The 15,130-nt window shown below is 53.3% G+C and overlaps 5 protein-coding genes across 5 annotated transcripts; 2 read left to right on the top strand and 3 right to left on the bottom strand.

Annotated features, from left to right (window-relative positions):
- Positions 1-597: 597 nt before the first annotated feature.
- BO86DRAFT_387781 (phenylalanine--tRNA ligase subunit beta) lies at positions 598-3,115 on the top strand. The gene is made up of 9 exons (XM_025671680.1): positions 598-835; positions 898-938; positions 995-1,014; positions 1,079-1,155; positions 1,210-1,339; positions 1,397-1,663; positions 1,722-1,963; positions 2,015-2,823; positions 2,911-3,115. Exons 1-9 carry the CDS (start codon positions 783-785, stop codon positions 3,072-3,074), a joined length of 1,803 nt encoding a protein of 600 aa, XP_025529418.1. The 5' UTR covers positions 598-782; the 3' UTR covers positions 3,075-3,115.
- Positions 3,116-3,450: 335 nt separating this feature from the next.
- Positions 3,451-5,087, bottom strand: BO86DRAFT_387778 (40S ribosomal protein uS3). Its single transcript, XM_025671679.1, has 3 exons — positions 4,897-5,087; positions 4,351-4,664; positions 3,451-4,120 (listed from the first exon to the last, which is right to left on the bottom strand). Exons 1-3 carry the CDS (start codon positions 5,048-5,050, stop codon positions 3,788-3,790), a joined length of 801 nt encoding a protein of 266 aa, XP_025529417.1. The 5' UTR covers positions 5,051-5,087; the 3' UTR covers positions 3,451-3,787.
- Positions 5,088-5,400: 313 nt separating this feature from the next.
- On the bottom strand, positions 5,401-8,436 carry BO86DRAFT_387777 (phosphatidylinositol-3-phosphatase YMR1). Its single transcript, XM_025671678.1, has 3 exons — positions 8,180-8,436; positions 7,624-8,106; positions 5,401-7,565 (listed from the first exon to the last, which is right to left on the bottom strand). Exons 1-3 carry the CDS (start codon positions 8,201-8,203, stop codon positions 5,814-5,816), a joined length of 2,259 nt encoding a protein of 752 aa, XP_025529416.1. The 5' UTR covers positions 8,204-8,436; the 3' UTR covers positions 5,401-5,813.
- Positions 8,437-8,629: 193 nt separating this feature from the next.
- BO86DRAFT_358649 (uncharacterized protein) lies at positions 8,630-10,348 on the top strand (the record flags this gene model as incomplete). The annotated part of the gene is made up of 3 exons (XM_025669750.1): positions 8,630-8,992; positions 9,046-9,239; positions 9,304-10,348. The coding sequence occupies exons 2-3, from the start codon at positions 9,091-9,093 to the stop codon at positions 10,346-10,348; spliced, it is 1,194 nt and encodes a 397-aa protein (XP_025529415.1). The 5' UTR covers positions 8,630-8,992; positions 9,046-9,090.
- A 205-nt stretch (positions 10,349-10,553) lies between these two features.
- Positions 10,554-14,865, bottom strand: BO86DRAFT_446982 (uncharacterized protein). The gene is made up of 6 exons (XM_025676556.1): positions 14,748-14,865; positions 14,623-14,639; positions 14,540-14,563; positions 14,055-14,467; positions 13,412-13,987; positions 10,554-12,885 (listed from the first exon to the last, which is right to left on the bottom strand). Exons 1-6 carry the CDS (start codon positions 14,758-14,760, stop codon positions 10,695-10,697), a joined length of 3,234 nt encoding a protein of 1,077 aa, XP_025529414.1. The 5' UTR covers positions 14,761-14,865; the 3' UTR covers positions 10,554-10,694.
- Positions 14,866-15,130: the final 265 nt, after the last annotated feature.

Below are 15,130 nucleotides of genomic sequence, written 5' to 3'. Positions count from 1 at the left end.
TCGAGAGGGGAAGGGGTTCTGGAACTGAGGAGCGGTTTTAGGAGGGGCCAAAGAATGGAGAGCACCTGTTCGAGATCGGATGGATTAGTGTCGGGTGGGGAAGGTCTTGAGTGGGTGGTCTATGGGAAAAGGGAGGATGGGAGCAGTGAGTGATGAGTGGTGAGGAAGAACCCCGGAGGAGGTTTCGTGGGGTTTGGGCCGCCGCAGGACACTTGAGCAATAATAGCAGCGGTAGCGGCATACCTCAACAATTGCGACGGGATGAGAAGTTGGAGATGCAGAATTCACTCCAAATGAATTGTGAAGCTCAGTAGAAGCTCGTATGAAGGGAGTCAACAGATGACCAGGAAAGAGAGTAGGTTTGGTGCTGGTGGGTGGAAACACAGTTAGTAGCTGAAGGGGAGATTACGAAAGTGACGGACCGACTGAGAGAGAGGGAGGTTCAAGGAAGCATGGACTGTGGCTGGTGAGGTAGTGGGTGACGGTGACGGAGGGGTGATTTGGCACGTGGCGGTGCGGCTAGGAGATGAAGTGTGGCTGACCCTCCGAATCGTCGCCGCCTTTGCGAGCGAAGAGTCAAAAAGACTTTATATGACTCTACGATTATCGACCAGCGCATCCAGCCACGCTCCCTCCCTCTACTTTCTTCACTGACCCCTGTTTCGCGGCAGTCGTTCTGGTCCGATCTTACACAGTCGTTTCTCGGTCTATGGGAGGCTGGTACAACTCGATCTGATATCCCACAGTTTCCTCACATTGCTGCGAAGCCCAAACCCCTCATCATGCCCACTATTTCGGTCGACAAGGCCGCCCTCTTCGAGGCGCTCGGACGGGAGTATGCACTTCTTTCGTCCTCTCACATACCTTCCGACTGCATATCTGACTCAATTGTTGCAGGTATACCACCGAGGAATTCGATGAGCTTTGCTTCGAGTTCGGTAAGTTGATCCAGATTGGCCATGGCGGGGCAATGTACTGACTGTTTACCACTTAGGTGTCGAACTTGACGAAGACGTAAAGGCCCCTTTTCGCTCTCCTCGGATATGCAATCAGACTCTAATAAAACTATGGACACTAGACTACGAACCAGGACCGCCCGATTGTGAATGGAAAGCAAGAGCCCCCTCAACTCAAGATCGAGATCCCCGCCAACCGGTATGCATCCAGAACATCCCCTCGAGACACCTACATATGTTGAGACCGTCGCAGGTATGACATGCTCTGCTTCGAGGGCATTGCCCTCATGCTCAACATCTTCTTGGGCCGCCAGCCGGTTCCCAACTACAAATTGGTTGAGCCTGCTAGTGGACAGCTCGAGACGATCATCGTTAAGGAGGATGTAAGTCGCAATTGAACACCTGCGCCCCCAGCATCGGGCACTGATTATATGGAACAGACCATGAAGGTCCGTCCTTTGGTGTCCGGTGCCATCCTCCGCAACGTCAAGTTCGACCAAGCGCGCTATGAATCCTTCATTGCCCTGCAAGATAAGCTCCACCAGAACCTGGCTCGTCAAAGAACTCTCGTGTCCATCGGTACCCACGATCTCGACACCATCCAGGGACCTTTCACCTACGAGGCTCTACCCCCTAAAGACATCAAGTTCACCCCTCTCAACCAAACCAAGGAGATGAACGGTGAGGAGTTGATGAACTTCTACGAGGTATGACTCATGGCGCTGCGGGCTTGGCCAGCGGACTCAGTACTCATTCTCTGAATAGAAAGACAAGCACCTCGGCAAGTACCTGCACATCATCCGGGACCACCCCGTCTACCCCGTCATCTACGACTCGAAGAGAACCGTCTGCTCTCTGCCCCCCATCATCAACGGCGATCACTCGAAGATCACCCTGGACACCAAGAATGTCCTCATCGAGATTACCGCTCTCGATAAGACGAAAGTGGAGATTGTCAACCGTATGATGGTCACCATGTTCTCTCAGTACTGTACTGAGCCTTTCACGTAGGTTTCCATCACATGTCGTGCGGAGCCCACCACTGACAATCAATACAGCATCGAGCCTATCAAGATCGTCTCCGAGCACAACAACGAAACCCGAGTCGTTCCGGACATCAGCCCCCGCAAGGCCGAGGCGGAGGTCTCCTACATAAACCAGTGCTGCGGTCTAGAGCTCAAGCCCGAGGAGATCTGCACGCTCTTGAAGAAGATGGCCTACGATGCTAAGCCCTCGACGACGAACCCCGACATCCTCGACGTCTATATTCCCGCCACCCGAGCGGATGTTCTCCACCAGGCCGATATCATGGAGGATGTGGCCATCGCCTACGGCTTCAACTCCCTGCCCCGCTCCTTCCCCAGCAAGTCCGGCACCATCGCCCAGCCCCTCCCCATCAACAAGCTCACCGACATTGTGCGCGTGGAAGCCGCCATGGCCGGCTGGTCCGAGGTGCTGCCGCTTATCCTGTGTTCGCACGACGAGAACTTCGGCTGGCTCAACCGCAAGGACGATGGCAACACGGCGGTCAAGCTGGCCAACCCCAAGACCCAGGAGTTCCAGGTTGTGCGCACCAGCCTGCTGCCCGGTCTCCTGAAGACCATCCGCGAGAACAAGCACCACGCCGTCCCCATCAAGATCTTCGAGGTCAGCGACGTCGCTTTCAAGGATCTCTCCCTGGAGCGCAAGAGCCGCAACGAGCGCCACTTCGCCGCCGCCTGGTACGGCAAGACCAGCGGTTTTGAGGTCGTCCACGGTCTGCTGGACCGTGTCATGGCCATGCTGAAGAGCGCCTTCATCACTGGCGAGGAGGGACTTGAAAACTCTGCCATGTCTGATTCGCAGTACTGGATCGAGGAGCTCGATGGTGAGTATATCTCGAGCTACACCCCAACATGAAAGTCAAGTCATTATAAAAAATAACAAGCAACACTAACGACTCGAATTCCCCTAGAACCCACATTCTTCCCTGGCCACGCCGCCTCCGTTCATGTGCGCATAGCCGGCAAGGAGCTCGTCATCGGTTCCTTCGGTATCCTCCACCCCACCGTCCTGGAGAACTACGACCTCAAGTACCCCGTCAGCACCCTGGAGCTGAACATCGAGGCTTTCCTATGATTGATTGATGACCCCGGGCTGAGAGAAGACGTAGATGTGAGGGATTAGATCTACTTTCTTATGCATAGGGATCAAAAGACAGCTGAGATTCATGAAATAAGATGTCATTGCTAGAATGAATAAAAAAAAGGACAAAAAGGACAATATCAAAAGCGAAATCAGAAGAGGTGAAGCATGTGTTTACGTAATACATTATTCATTCGCTTCGATAGTACTATACACTGCGGGCGACCAGTTGGCCAGCCTTCAAAAGTCTTCGCCTTGAGGCACGAGCGGGGCTACACTCTGTAAAACACAATTAAGCATCTACACATAGATCTACACTGTTTACCGGGGTATCGGCGTACGAAGTGTGGGGACCAGAAGAAAGGCTTGGCTAGAACTCGTTTCGGGCATGAATTTTGACTTTTTTTCTTTCTCTTGCTTTCTGTCTTTCCTACCTAGGTCGTATCGACTCAGGGTGTATATCGAGCGAGGTAATTAGAGACATGAGAGGGGGGAAAGGTCTTTTGAGAGATACTGACGTCCCCCGTCCGCCACAGGAAGCGGCACGAAGGAAATGACGATAATCACCGGATAAGGATCATGAAGTTGTTTATTTGCGTCAGGTAAGAGAGATATAGGTAGGTCGGACAGGAAACGGAGAAAAAGAGAAAAGAGCAGGGGGGCCTAATATGAGAGAAAAAAAAGAAGAGGAAATCCAATTGATTTTTTTACTCCTGAGCGAACTCAGCGGGGGCGGCACCCTCCTGACCCTCGGCGGCCTGCTGCTCGGCCAGACGCTGCTGCTCAGCGGCCTGCTGGGCGGCAAGAGCCTTAGCACCGTAGTCCTGGCTGATGGGCTGGAGGATGGGCTGCTCCTCCTTGGGCTCGATGATGGTGACGGAGTCGGGAAGGGTCTTCTGGGGGCCGGCCTTGCCCTCGGGGTCGGAACCGCGCATGATCTTGACCTTGATACCGAGGACACCCTGGCGGAGGAGAACGTGGCGGGTGGCGCTGTCGATGAACTCCTTGGCGGGCTGACCGGAGTGGATCATGAAACCGTCCTGTGGAGAAACAAAATCGTGTTAGTCTCGAGACATTTATGTTTAGATTACACGCCATGAAAATGACGTGCATCCGCAAGCTCAACGGATCTGGTCCCGATCTCTCGTGAGCAGTTGTAAATGCTGTCGCATGTCGCAATCGCGGACAATTTGCATCGATCCATCCAGCTGCTGTATCGAGACCATATTCCGCGGCTGATTCAGGATGGCTTGATCGGTGAGAAACGTACAGTGAACTTCATGGACTTGGCACGGGCAGCACGGAGCTTTCCGGAAACGACGACCTCGCAACCCTTGGCACCGCTCTCCATGATGAATCTGAGGACACCGTAGCAAGCACGGCGGACGGCGAGACCGTTGAGGAGCTTGTAGCGGAGGGACTCGCACTGAGCGACAGCGGAGAGACCACGGTTCTGGACCTTGGCGGCATAGAGAGAGACGGAGTTCTCGGGGAACTTGAAGCGCTTCTGGATGAGGGAGGTGAGCTCGCGGATGCGGCGACCCTGCTCACCGAGAACCTCCTGGGTGTGGGTGGCACGGATGACTGTAGCAAAAGAAAGAGCATCCGTTAGCAACCGATTCGTTTTTTTCCTTTGGTGTTTTCCTCCATTGTTGATATTCCCACTAGTCCCCCACCCATATCCAAAATTTATTCCAAGCTCCTTTCGTATTGTTCCATCGATTGTTTCCACCCTCTCGACTTTTCCTCGGACATTCTCCTTCCACCTCTTTCCCCTCTCAAAACAAAACAAGGCAAATCAAATCGGGCGACGTACTGATGTCGGTGACGGTGGGAGTGACACGGACTTCGACACCGGAGTAACCCTCCTCAGCCAGCTCGCGCTGGAAGAACTCGTTCAACTCGGCATAGAAGACACCGTCGGCGACGAACTTGCGGCGCTTCGAAATAGCTCCCTGGACAGCAGCCATGTTTGCGTTTCTGGGTGGTGAATTGGCGAAAGAAACGGCCGAGGACGCGGGTGGTTGAAGGGGGGGTAGTCGTTCGAGGGCGAATTGGTCGGCGGCGGTCAAGTCAGTTTTGTGAAGGTCGGCGGTAGTGGGCAGTTTTTGGCTTTAGGGCTTGATCATCCCCTTTCGGGTTAGGGCTCAACCTCGCTTGCTGCTCCGCGGGCACCTTTCCTTTCTGGGTAAGCTTTCCCCTCCCGGGGCCCTTCTTTAGTTTAGGTCCCCCGGGTATTTCAGCCTGAGCATACAGGCACCATCACCTAAAATAACATACAACAAACATAGAAACATGAGTACTCGAGTAAGTTACATCCAGTCTTTCGGTCTTTCGCTCTCTTTCAAAACTCTCTTCTTCTCTGTTTATACATACTGCACCTCGGTCCCTTCGCAACTTCAGAGAAGTGGATGGTTAGACTTCCAAGTCACCGTCAATGGCTGAAACCCCGAAACTCAGTAAGGACCTCTGTCAAGAAACACTTCTTTACAGATCCAGCGGGGTTGCGCAACCCCCCACATGGGTGGTACTCGGCATGTTTCCTCTCTCCTGGCCTTGACTAGACCATGCACTGGTCAATCCGGCCTTAGAACTGTATCTCTACCGACAAAACCAAGACAGAATATGCTGCGTCAAAAAAGAAAGACTAAGGGGGCATAATAGCTAGATAACAAACAGAAGACTCGCCGCCTTTTATAGATTGCCTGCCTAGACCGACTCCGACGCAATGCGTCATTGCATCTCGAGCTCCATGCGATTCATGTTTTTCGTATCCTGGTTGTTCTCTTTGCTTTTTGGGAAGGCCAAATTAGAGATCCCCGCAGTCACAGTTGCGATGCCGCTCGGTGGGGCGTTGTTAGCATCTTTGCCAGCGGAGCCAGCGCCGACAGAATGGTTAGCGGTCTCCATCCCAGTCAACACTGGCGACCGCTGAGCACTCGGAGTCTCACGGGGAACCGACAACCCCGAGCCAGGGGCCCGAGGGCCATTCATTTCAGCATCGGTTCTACCAAACGCTTCGCTCCACCACCGCACTTCATTGACGCGTGGGAAGACTAGACGTTCTTTTCCACGTTTGTGATCGTCAATCTGCGGGTCATAGTCAGGGTTGAGGAATTGTTCCCTCCGTGCCAGAAAGTAGTCCCAAACGCTCCGAGTACGCCCTTTAGCGTTCCACTCTACCCGCTCCTTCTCACTGTTGAAGAGGAATGTTCCGAATTGACACGAGTACAAATGGTACAATAGTCGTCGCAGGAACCGTTCATTGAACTCGAACCGGGTAGGGTGCTGATAGAGCAACTGATAGGTTGCATCTAGGAACTGGTGGAAGACCGGGCTTGTTTCCTTGACTTTGGTTACCTCCTTTTCCACAGCTGTTGCTCTAGGCACTGAAGGCTTCTTCGCATTGTCGCCGTCATAGGATTGCATCTCCCCATCCGACTCTCCAAGAGAATCGCGACTATTGTTGTCTCTGTTAAAAAATCCCTTGGCGCTAAGGAAAGCATTCTCGATAGCTCTGCTGGCACCACCAGCCTCGCCAAATGCTCGATTTGAATCGCCGCCGATCCGTTCGTTTTCGATTTGGAACCACTTCTCGCTGTTGAGATGTCCAGCCCTGTGTCGGAACATGTGCCCGAATGATAGCCAATCCTTTTCTACCAACACCATAAAGCCCTCCAGTGTGCGAAAGTAAGGGTCTAGGCACAGTTGACTCAATGCGCTCAACTGACTCGTTCGATCCCATCCGTCTGAGCAATGGATCAAGACATGCGAATGCTGAAGCCCAACCTGGCGGGCGATCAGACCCGCACCATCTAGAACCGTCGAGATATGTTTCAGCCAATTGCTCCGTGCAAGCTGGTCCTTATTTGGCCCTAAGGGGGTCACATCAGAGTCCTTGAGAGCATCGATCACTTTGTTGAGGGAGTCCCTCATCACGTGGATGTTGTCGATCCCGAGGTACGCCTTGGTAGCGAACTTGTAGTTGTCCATATTCTCCGATCCAAGCCCGACAGCTTGCATAGCGAAAGCGTTGACGGTTGGGCGAGCATCAACAATGAGATTGCGCTGCTGGGCTCCGTAGATGTGGGGCTTTTCCTCCGGGTCGCCGGCAAAAGATGCCAGCATTTCATCTTCCAATTCCTCGGCATTGGTCAAGTCAGCCAGCATCTGACTACTGGAGGGATCACTTGATGTCGAACTGGAGGATTCCGGCTCCAGATTCGGCGGTGTGAAGTTCGCGAGCGGTCGTTCGGGGCGGGAAGTAGAGAAGATCGCGGCGAGCAACTTCTCGTCCTGAATGCTTCGGTTTTGGCGCACACCCACCAGTGGCTGCGAGCTTCGTGTGATGGAGCAATTGTTCACAGGGTGCAGATACGTCAAAGCGGGTACCCTGGCTCTTGACCGATATTTGCCAGCATGATTGAGCGTGATGTCCGAAATGGTAGTCGGCACAGGTATGAGAGCAGGGTAGGTCGCAGAGAACTGAGGTTCAATGGTTAATGATGTAGCCATCTCCGTTGTCTTCTCAGGGCATACTTGCCCCATAATCAGCGTTTAGTTGAGATACCCGCCAACCCGAGCCATCCTGGTCTACGCCTTGCCGAGCCCATTCCTTGCGGGCATCATACAGTTCCCAACCATTGAACTTCTGCTCAGGGGGGGGCGGCTGGTAGGAAAAAGCATACAGCTTGTCGATGCGTCCGACCTTACAGGTCCAGCACTTTATGGTTTCGTATACATCTCGGCCCTTGCTCTCGCTAGTGAAGTAAAAGCAAACGAAGGTGAAGTCCCGACACCGTAACCGAATCGAAGATGGCTGGCGGGCTGCGGCGGGGGTGGGGCGATAGGTACAGAAGGAGATGATAGGATATGTGATCCAGAGCTCCTTTGACCGGCCAGCAGTATTGGGGGGTTGAGATTTATCGGTCGGGGGAGGGATATAGGAGAAAATTATATGGTGAGAGGTAAGATGGAGTGTACCGACGACCTGTTCACCGCGACGCGCCAAGGTCACATCTTCAACCTGGGGAATCATCGACAGGAAATCGTCAGCTTGTGTTTCAGATTCATCCGTTCTCCACTATGATGGGACCGACCTTAGCAACTCGTGTTCTCTCCATGCCTTAGCTGTCAGTTTCTCCGCATAAGCTTCATGGCTGGGGGGAGGGATTGGCAACAATTGAGGTTCGGTGCGCCGGCACGGTCGGTAAGTATGACGACAGGCAAAAGGACACAAAGAGAGATTGCAAAAAGGACTATCTGAGCACAAGAAGGAAGGACAGAAACACAAAGCACCAGACCGTTGGAGATGTATCGAAGAGAGAGGGATAACGAACACTAACTTGGAACAAAGTTGGAGGGGGGTTAATTTCAGTAGCGGGCACGGACAGCTCGGCCTGATGCGGAGCCCCTCGTCCTCGCTACAGGCCCGATCATCGATGGCTGCTGCTGCGCTGCAACTACGTCAAGTCTGCCCGCCCATGTGATCTAGTTCTTACTGTAGTGTAGTTCTTAGTTGCCCATTGCCTCCATGTAACTGACCATACTTTGTACACTCATTCATGCCAACCATAAGTCACTCTTATCCTTGATCAGTCTCAAAAGAGGATATACCCTGCTCTTGCATGCTCGATTGGAATACTCGGCTAGTCATAAATTCAGTACAGATTAGATCACTCGTTCGCTGGTGAAGCATTTCCCGATTAGGAAACTCGCCTGACTACAGCGCAGATTGACAGTGATCAGCTCCACAACTAATAGAATCTCCATGTGACACTATCGACCTGTGAGCTCGATCTATCACCGGTCCTTCTCTTGTCTATTGTCTTTCATGAGCAGGAGGGCAGTTTCTTTGAGTATCTGTGGCAACAATCTGCACTACTGGTGACCACTGCCAGTATCAACACTCTGTATACCACCCGCAATATCACACCCTACCATCAAGCCAACTAACAAGCAGCATATTTGCCCGATCTTCAACTAAACACCTCTCGTTGCTCGCGGATAAATGTCCAATCTATACTGTCCACTCCCCCCGCGGGACCAGGATATATTTCGTTTCCGTCGCCCCTACGGAGTGAACTTAGGATCAACCTTCACACAAGGCCCGTCCCTCAACCAATCCACCGCACCAAATGAGCTAGAAGCACTGACAAGGTCTGTCACACCCCCTTTATAAGCCCTCAAACTCTGCATCACCAGCATAATTCAACCCAAACAGCTCCATCGAAACCAACAGACTCAAAGCCACCGCCTCAACATGGCAATCCCACTGGCTTTCCGCCCTGCCAAACGACGAGCTGCTCCGGCTCAGAGACACCTGCCACTGCAACACGATCCAACTGGCCCTGGGATTCCTGACCCTCGGCCCTCTCTTCAGCCAAGGAACCCCCTTCGAGGGCGCCCCAGCCCAGGTCTACACACGCTGCTGGTCCGCCATCAAGCATCTCATTGAGCGATGCCACGCCTACGGCATCGGGATCCTCCTCAACTTCAACCTCACCGCCAACGAGGTGGATCTCCGCTCCAGCCCCGAGCGCCTCGCACTCGCCCGCGACTGTATCGCCTTCATAGCCCAGGAGGTAACCTTCCACGCCCTGCACGGGGTGGTCGGTCTACGGGTCTCCACCTCCACGGAGCAGTCGAGGCCGGATCCCCCGACTCTCCGCGACTGGTACAAGGAGATCAGGATGATCGTCAGCGCCATCGACGAGTTTCTGCCCCTGTACATCAGCGATGAGAGCCCCGCGGGGACCGAAATCTTCCCTGACAGCGAGACGCCGCTCCACCACCACCACCACCAATTAGTCCAGGCGGACTGCGGACAGCCGGAACCGGCAGGAACGACGACTTTACCCCCGGCCCCCGGCCATCTGCTACTCTCGCGGGACGAAGTCCAGACGAGGGCCCAGCAAGCCCGGATCGAGCGGCCGCAGTTACTGAGGGAGGCCTTGGCGCGCCTGGAGGGAAAGGAGGAGGTAGGGGAGAAGCGGGAGAGGGCAAAGGAGAAATACTGCCACAGTGCGGCGGGACGGCAGAGTTTTGTCCACGGCTGGGATCTGGGGTACAGCGATGCGCTGCGGTTTTTCGATGCCGCGGTGGAAGGCTTGGTGCCGCAGCGCGCGGGGGCGGACAAGATCGGGGAGCTGGAGTTGTGGGTTCGTCGACGGGCAAGCGATGTTGCACGGCTGGAAGAGAACCACCAGGCCTGGGAGCTGGGGCTTCGACGAGGGATTGCCGATTTCAATCGGTTCGTGGGCATTTGAGTTGGGCTTTTTGGTTCCTCCGCGTAGGTGTGATATTGCATGTGGGTTCGTCGGTCCCGGTTTTATGAGAAGTAACGTGGACCAGCTTTGAATGTAGATCCTCACGCAAATAGCAGTATACTTCTCCGTCATCTGTCAGGTCAAGTGGCTGGGCAGAAACATAGGTACAGTACTCTACAGGCACCGAAGATTCGGACCTGCTTTTACTTCCCCGCAAGCACTGAGCTGAGCCTATTCCATTAGATATCTCGTAGTATACATGCCTCATGCCAAAAAGTCCCCAAGAAAATATAAATACATGAAAGGTGGTCTAATCCTGTACGCCAGAAGACACTTTTTTGGGGTTCTAGAACACCTCCGGACCTTCAGAGGCCGCCTCCGTTTGGCGGGCCATATCCACGTCAAACGCCAAATTGCATGCTGATTTGTAGAATTCATGGAAGCCATCTTCAACCACGGACTCAGCCGCGCCAGGAATGGCGTCCGACAAGCCCGGGATGGGGCTCGCGATGTCCTTGCTCAAAAAGAGCTCGGTGGTACGATGAGGCAAGAAAGGCCCACTCTCGTAGTAGGAGTAGTTGAGCTGCTGGCCGCCAAAGTTGTATCTGTGGACCCGGGTGCCCCGGGCGTCGTTCACCGGGAGGAAAATGTAGTCTGCCGTCAAAGTTTCACCGTTCCTGACCGTGGCCTGGCCCAGAAGCTTACGAGGCAGGGTGATCTGAGTGAAGGTGGGAAGAGGGACCTCGCTGCCACTGGACTCGAGAGACTGCTTGAAAACGTTTCGCAGGCTCTCCTCAAGTGCACCTAACGATGGATCGATTGCGGAACCCGTAGGAAGCTCATGGGTCAAGCGTCGGCTGAATCGGAGATCGAGCCCGTTCTCTGGGAGAAGGAAATCGAGTTTGCTTTCAGCCAAAACCACCTTGGCACTCTGAAGAGCAAATTCTGGGCCGGTGTAAAATGGAGACTTGGAGGTATTCACTGTGACCTCCACCTCGAGTTGCGGGAAGACCTGGGCATGGAAAGCTGAAGGCACCAATCGGATGCGGTGCACCTGTTGCTCATCGGACTTCTGAGGCACCAGATTGTTCAAGAACGGTGCCGCACGAGGTATATCTGTAGTAAACGTACGTGGGAGGGACAGCCGGCCAAGTTGAGGAGCGCTGACCGATGTCTCATCAAAGGCAGACTTGCGGAAGAAAAGACATTTTCCAACCGCCGCAGTGACAGACTCACAAACATTGGTGGGATTCTCGATGCCAATAGTCTTGTTGATCTTGGGATTTCGAAGCAATTTGAGAAGCACATTAGACAGACGGGATTGATGCTTGTTAAAGAACTTGCGCCTTTCTAGCAGGGAGCCGGGCGTCAATATCTCGCCGGTCTCATGTGGAACTGCCCATCTGAACCACGAATGTCGTCGATCAAACCATGGTGTGTTGAGCTCGGGATCGTAATTATTGACGCTAGCCATTTCTGTAGCAGGCAGGTATGTACTGAACGGGGTAGGAGGGTTGTTTGTGCTATGCCATGCAAGATGCAGTGCCCTGTGAGCATCATCCGCCTGCTGTTTGTTTTCGGCAAGATAGGACATCCGCTTGGGCGTTTGTGATGTCTTCACATCGAAGGTCACCCCATAAGTCTTGTTGAGCCAAGATAGAAAGTCAGGGCTTTTGACGCGAGCATTAGCAGTTATGTCGTTCTCGTTGACTGGCAGTGTGAGGTCTTCCTCCTGTATTCTCATGGTGGCGTCACGAATGATGTCCCTGATGGATTCACATGCATTCTGTCGTCCAGTTACCCTTAGAACCCCTAGCACCTGGGAGACATCAATTTTCACATCGTGTAGAACAGCGAGCTCCTCAAACGAGAAGTTTTCGGCGTTCAGAAGCGTACTGAATGCGGTGTCAGACATGGGGACATCAAGCTGGCCGATTTCGCCATCGATACTCAGTTTCCAGCAATCCCGAAGAATTCTCTCAGCAAAAGCCTCCTTCCCTTTCAGACCCTGAAGTGCTCCAGTTCGGATAGAAGCACGTTTGGGTGCCGACTCCATGAGATTCACAACCCCAGGTTGCCAGAGTTTGCCGTCAGAGTCACCCCGGGGTGTGTCTTTGTCTTTGTCTTCGTTGTCGATTCGTTGTTGGAGATATTCAGTGAGGTGTGAGCTCTTGAACGATGAGCGAAGGTGATATCTAAGGTCATTCCAGTCGGCGCGTGGTAATTTGTCGTAGGGTTGGTAAGCGGAGCCTAGCTCGTCAATGTGAGCAATATAGAGGTCTTCGTCGGCAAAAGCGGCGTCTTTCTCCAGTTCCTTCAGCATGAAATGCTTTCCCTTGGATTCTTCCAACAAGTTTTCCTCTGCGAGAGGCTCCGAACGTCTGCGACGTTTGCGATCCTGGATAACCACGACCTGAGCCGGGTCTCCCAAAGAACGCACCGAGATTGGTATCGTGTGGCTCTTCGACTTTTGTCGTCTGATTTGCTCTTTCTCGCTCAAGACACGACGCATGCGCTTGATGCGGCCGTGCCGACGTCTGGTCTCCTCTGCTTCTAGGTCTTCTAGAGAAAAGAAGCCCCCGACGCTATCGCCCGCATCGTCCGAGTGTTTCTCGGATTTGAATCGAGCAGTAACATTGCGCCTGCGCAACGGAAGGGTGTTCTCTGTTCTGCAATAAGGGCGCAGCGGACATTTCAGGAGCCCTACCACTCCTTTCGACGACCGGGAATTCATATGGAAGACGAGGCGTGTGGGATGAAACTCAAGAGTCTGAAATCTCGCGCGATCGAAATCTTGAAGCTCAAAAAGAATGGAGGCAATCGCCGAAGACGCTAGCCCCAAAATAGAATAGTCATGTCAGCCTCCGGGGGGCGTCGGCTCAAGCCTCATCCACTTTTCTACTCTTTAGACTGTACAACACGGGGAACCATTCTGTCTCTCACCATGATCAATCTTTAAAACACCTTTCAATTTAGGGCTTGTAGTCGGCACGAAGACTATGTACGATTGATGGGGTATGATTTGTAGTTCTGTCAACCGGCTTCATGATTGTCGCGGTTCACTCCTTGCTTGCAATTTCCCAGCTCCGTAGGTCCTCGCGGACATCGAACTCGGATAATTCGTGGTCCGCATTACGACTCTTCCAGCTCCTCCCTTTCGGATTGTCATGGAGTTGTTGTTCGATGCTCCCATCTTTCCTATTATGATCCGCGCTCGCCCCTGTCTCGGACACCTTTGGTTCAGTCCGGAAATGGTTGCTGGATGAGCTCCGAGGTCGCTTCTCGAAGCTACTGGGCGACAGACGATTTTCCGTCGACGTTTGCCTTATGCCCGTCCGGCTATACGGGGAAAGTCGGTCAGTGTGGTGATCGGTGGAGTTGGCAAATGGCGAGTGCTGGTTCTCTGCCCAGCTGATGCTCCCGGAAAACAACTCTTCAATCAGCTTATCCGCCGGTAAGTCATCGGCTCGCGAAATCCAAGAAGCAGCCAGGGTACGGCGATACATGTCCTGCATGTCAGTGACCTCTCTGCTCTGGGAATATATGGATGGCAGCCTGCCGAGGTCGTCGTGCTCGCCTTGTTCGGTGGAGACAACACCGGCGATCCCTCCGAACACCATCGCTGATTTGAGGGGAGGCCTGGATTAGGTCAAATTGTCAGTCGCAAACACTTCGGATGATGTCTTAATGCGACGGCAGAACGTACGTAACGAAGTTCCGATCACCTTCGACCTGGCGTAGAGCTATCCCGACCTTAAGCGTGCTGTTGACCTTGCTGTCCTGCATCAAGTAGCGCCTGACGATGCCCTCCTCGTCGTCACTCTTGTCCACATACTCCGACAAGTTGAGCCTGATCTTCCCCAGGATGCTCTTCTCATTATTTCCGCCCGACGCAAACTCTTGTATGACCTCGAAGTATAGTTCGCATTCGTGAAGCGTCTGATTTCGATCGATTGTTAGTCGGACTTGCAGCGCTTTCTCGTAGTTCCAATATGCTCTGTGGTCTATAATGACCGCTTTGTCGGTATGCCCATGGTGTTCGGGCGCACATCCAGAAGGAAGGCGCCACTTCACAAACGCTGTGCCATTCACAAGGGGTACATTGTTGAGGTCAATGACCTGAGAGAAAGCCCTCAATTGTCAGCTCCAGATAACGCTTGCAATGGCTCTTGACGGGGGGGAAGCCCTTACTCTCAGCATCAACTCAAACTTAGGCTATAAACCGATATCAGCACTTAAGACTCCTAAGCACCGACACAAGCGAGCCAACTTACTCTCCTGTTCTTCGGAACTAGCATATCGCGCTCAAGGGTCAGCGCAAGAGATTCAGGAGAGAGATGAGATCACAGCGCCCTGAGGAGTCATGTGCAGGGGTCGGTCGCAAACGCAGAAAACATACCAAAGGCCTGCATAGCTGGTAAGCTCGAGGCCTACAGTTTCACGGCCCTGTTAGGATCACTCGTTTCATTTAATTCGCAGATGGCTTTCCAGTGCAATCCACACTTATCACGATAACGTCTCCGGTCGACAACCATCTCCGATACGTCCGCCGACTCTCCCCACATGCCTTCCCGTGCGAAGGCGGCATATCTGCCAATACTGTCGGCAGGAACTGACCGCCCTTGGAGATGTTTGGCGGTGAACTATCGAGTCCGCAGTAATTGCGTCCGAGACAAAATTGCCTGAGCTTCAGCAACACTCTCAAGCCAAGAACACGATCGCGCGCGAAACTTGGTGTTGGCGCACGCAAAGTCCCTCTAACTTTCTAGCACGCTTCTTCAA

The sequence above is a fragment of the Aspergillus japonicus genome, assembly GCF_003184785.1.
Source record: "Aspergillus japonicus CBS 114.51 unplaced genomic scaffold BO86scaffold_13, whole genome shotgun sequence".
Taxonomy (NCBI): Eukaryota; Fungi; Ascomycota; class Eurotiomycetes; order Eurotiales; family Aspergillaceae; genus Aspergillus; species Aspergillus japonicus.
The sequence above is the reverse complement of the archived record's forward strand: the minus strand, read 5'-3'. Positions and strand labels throughout refer to the sequence as shown.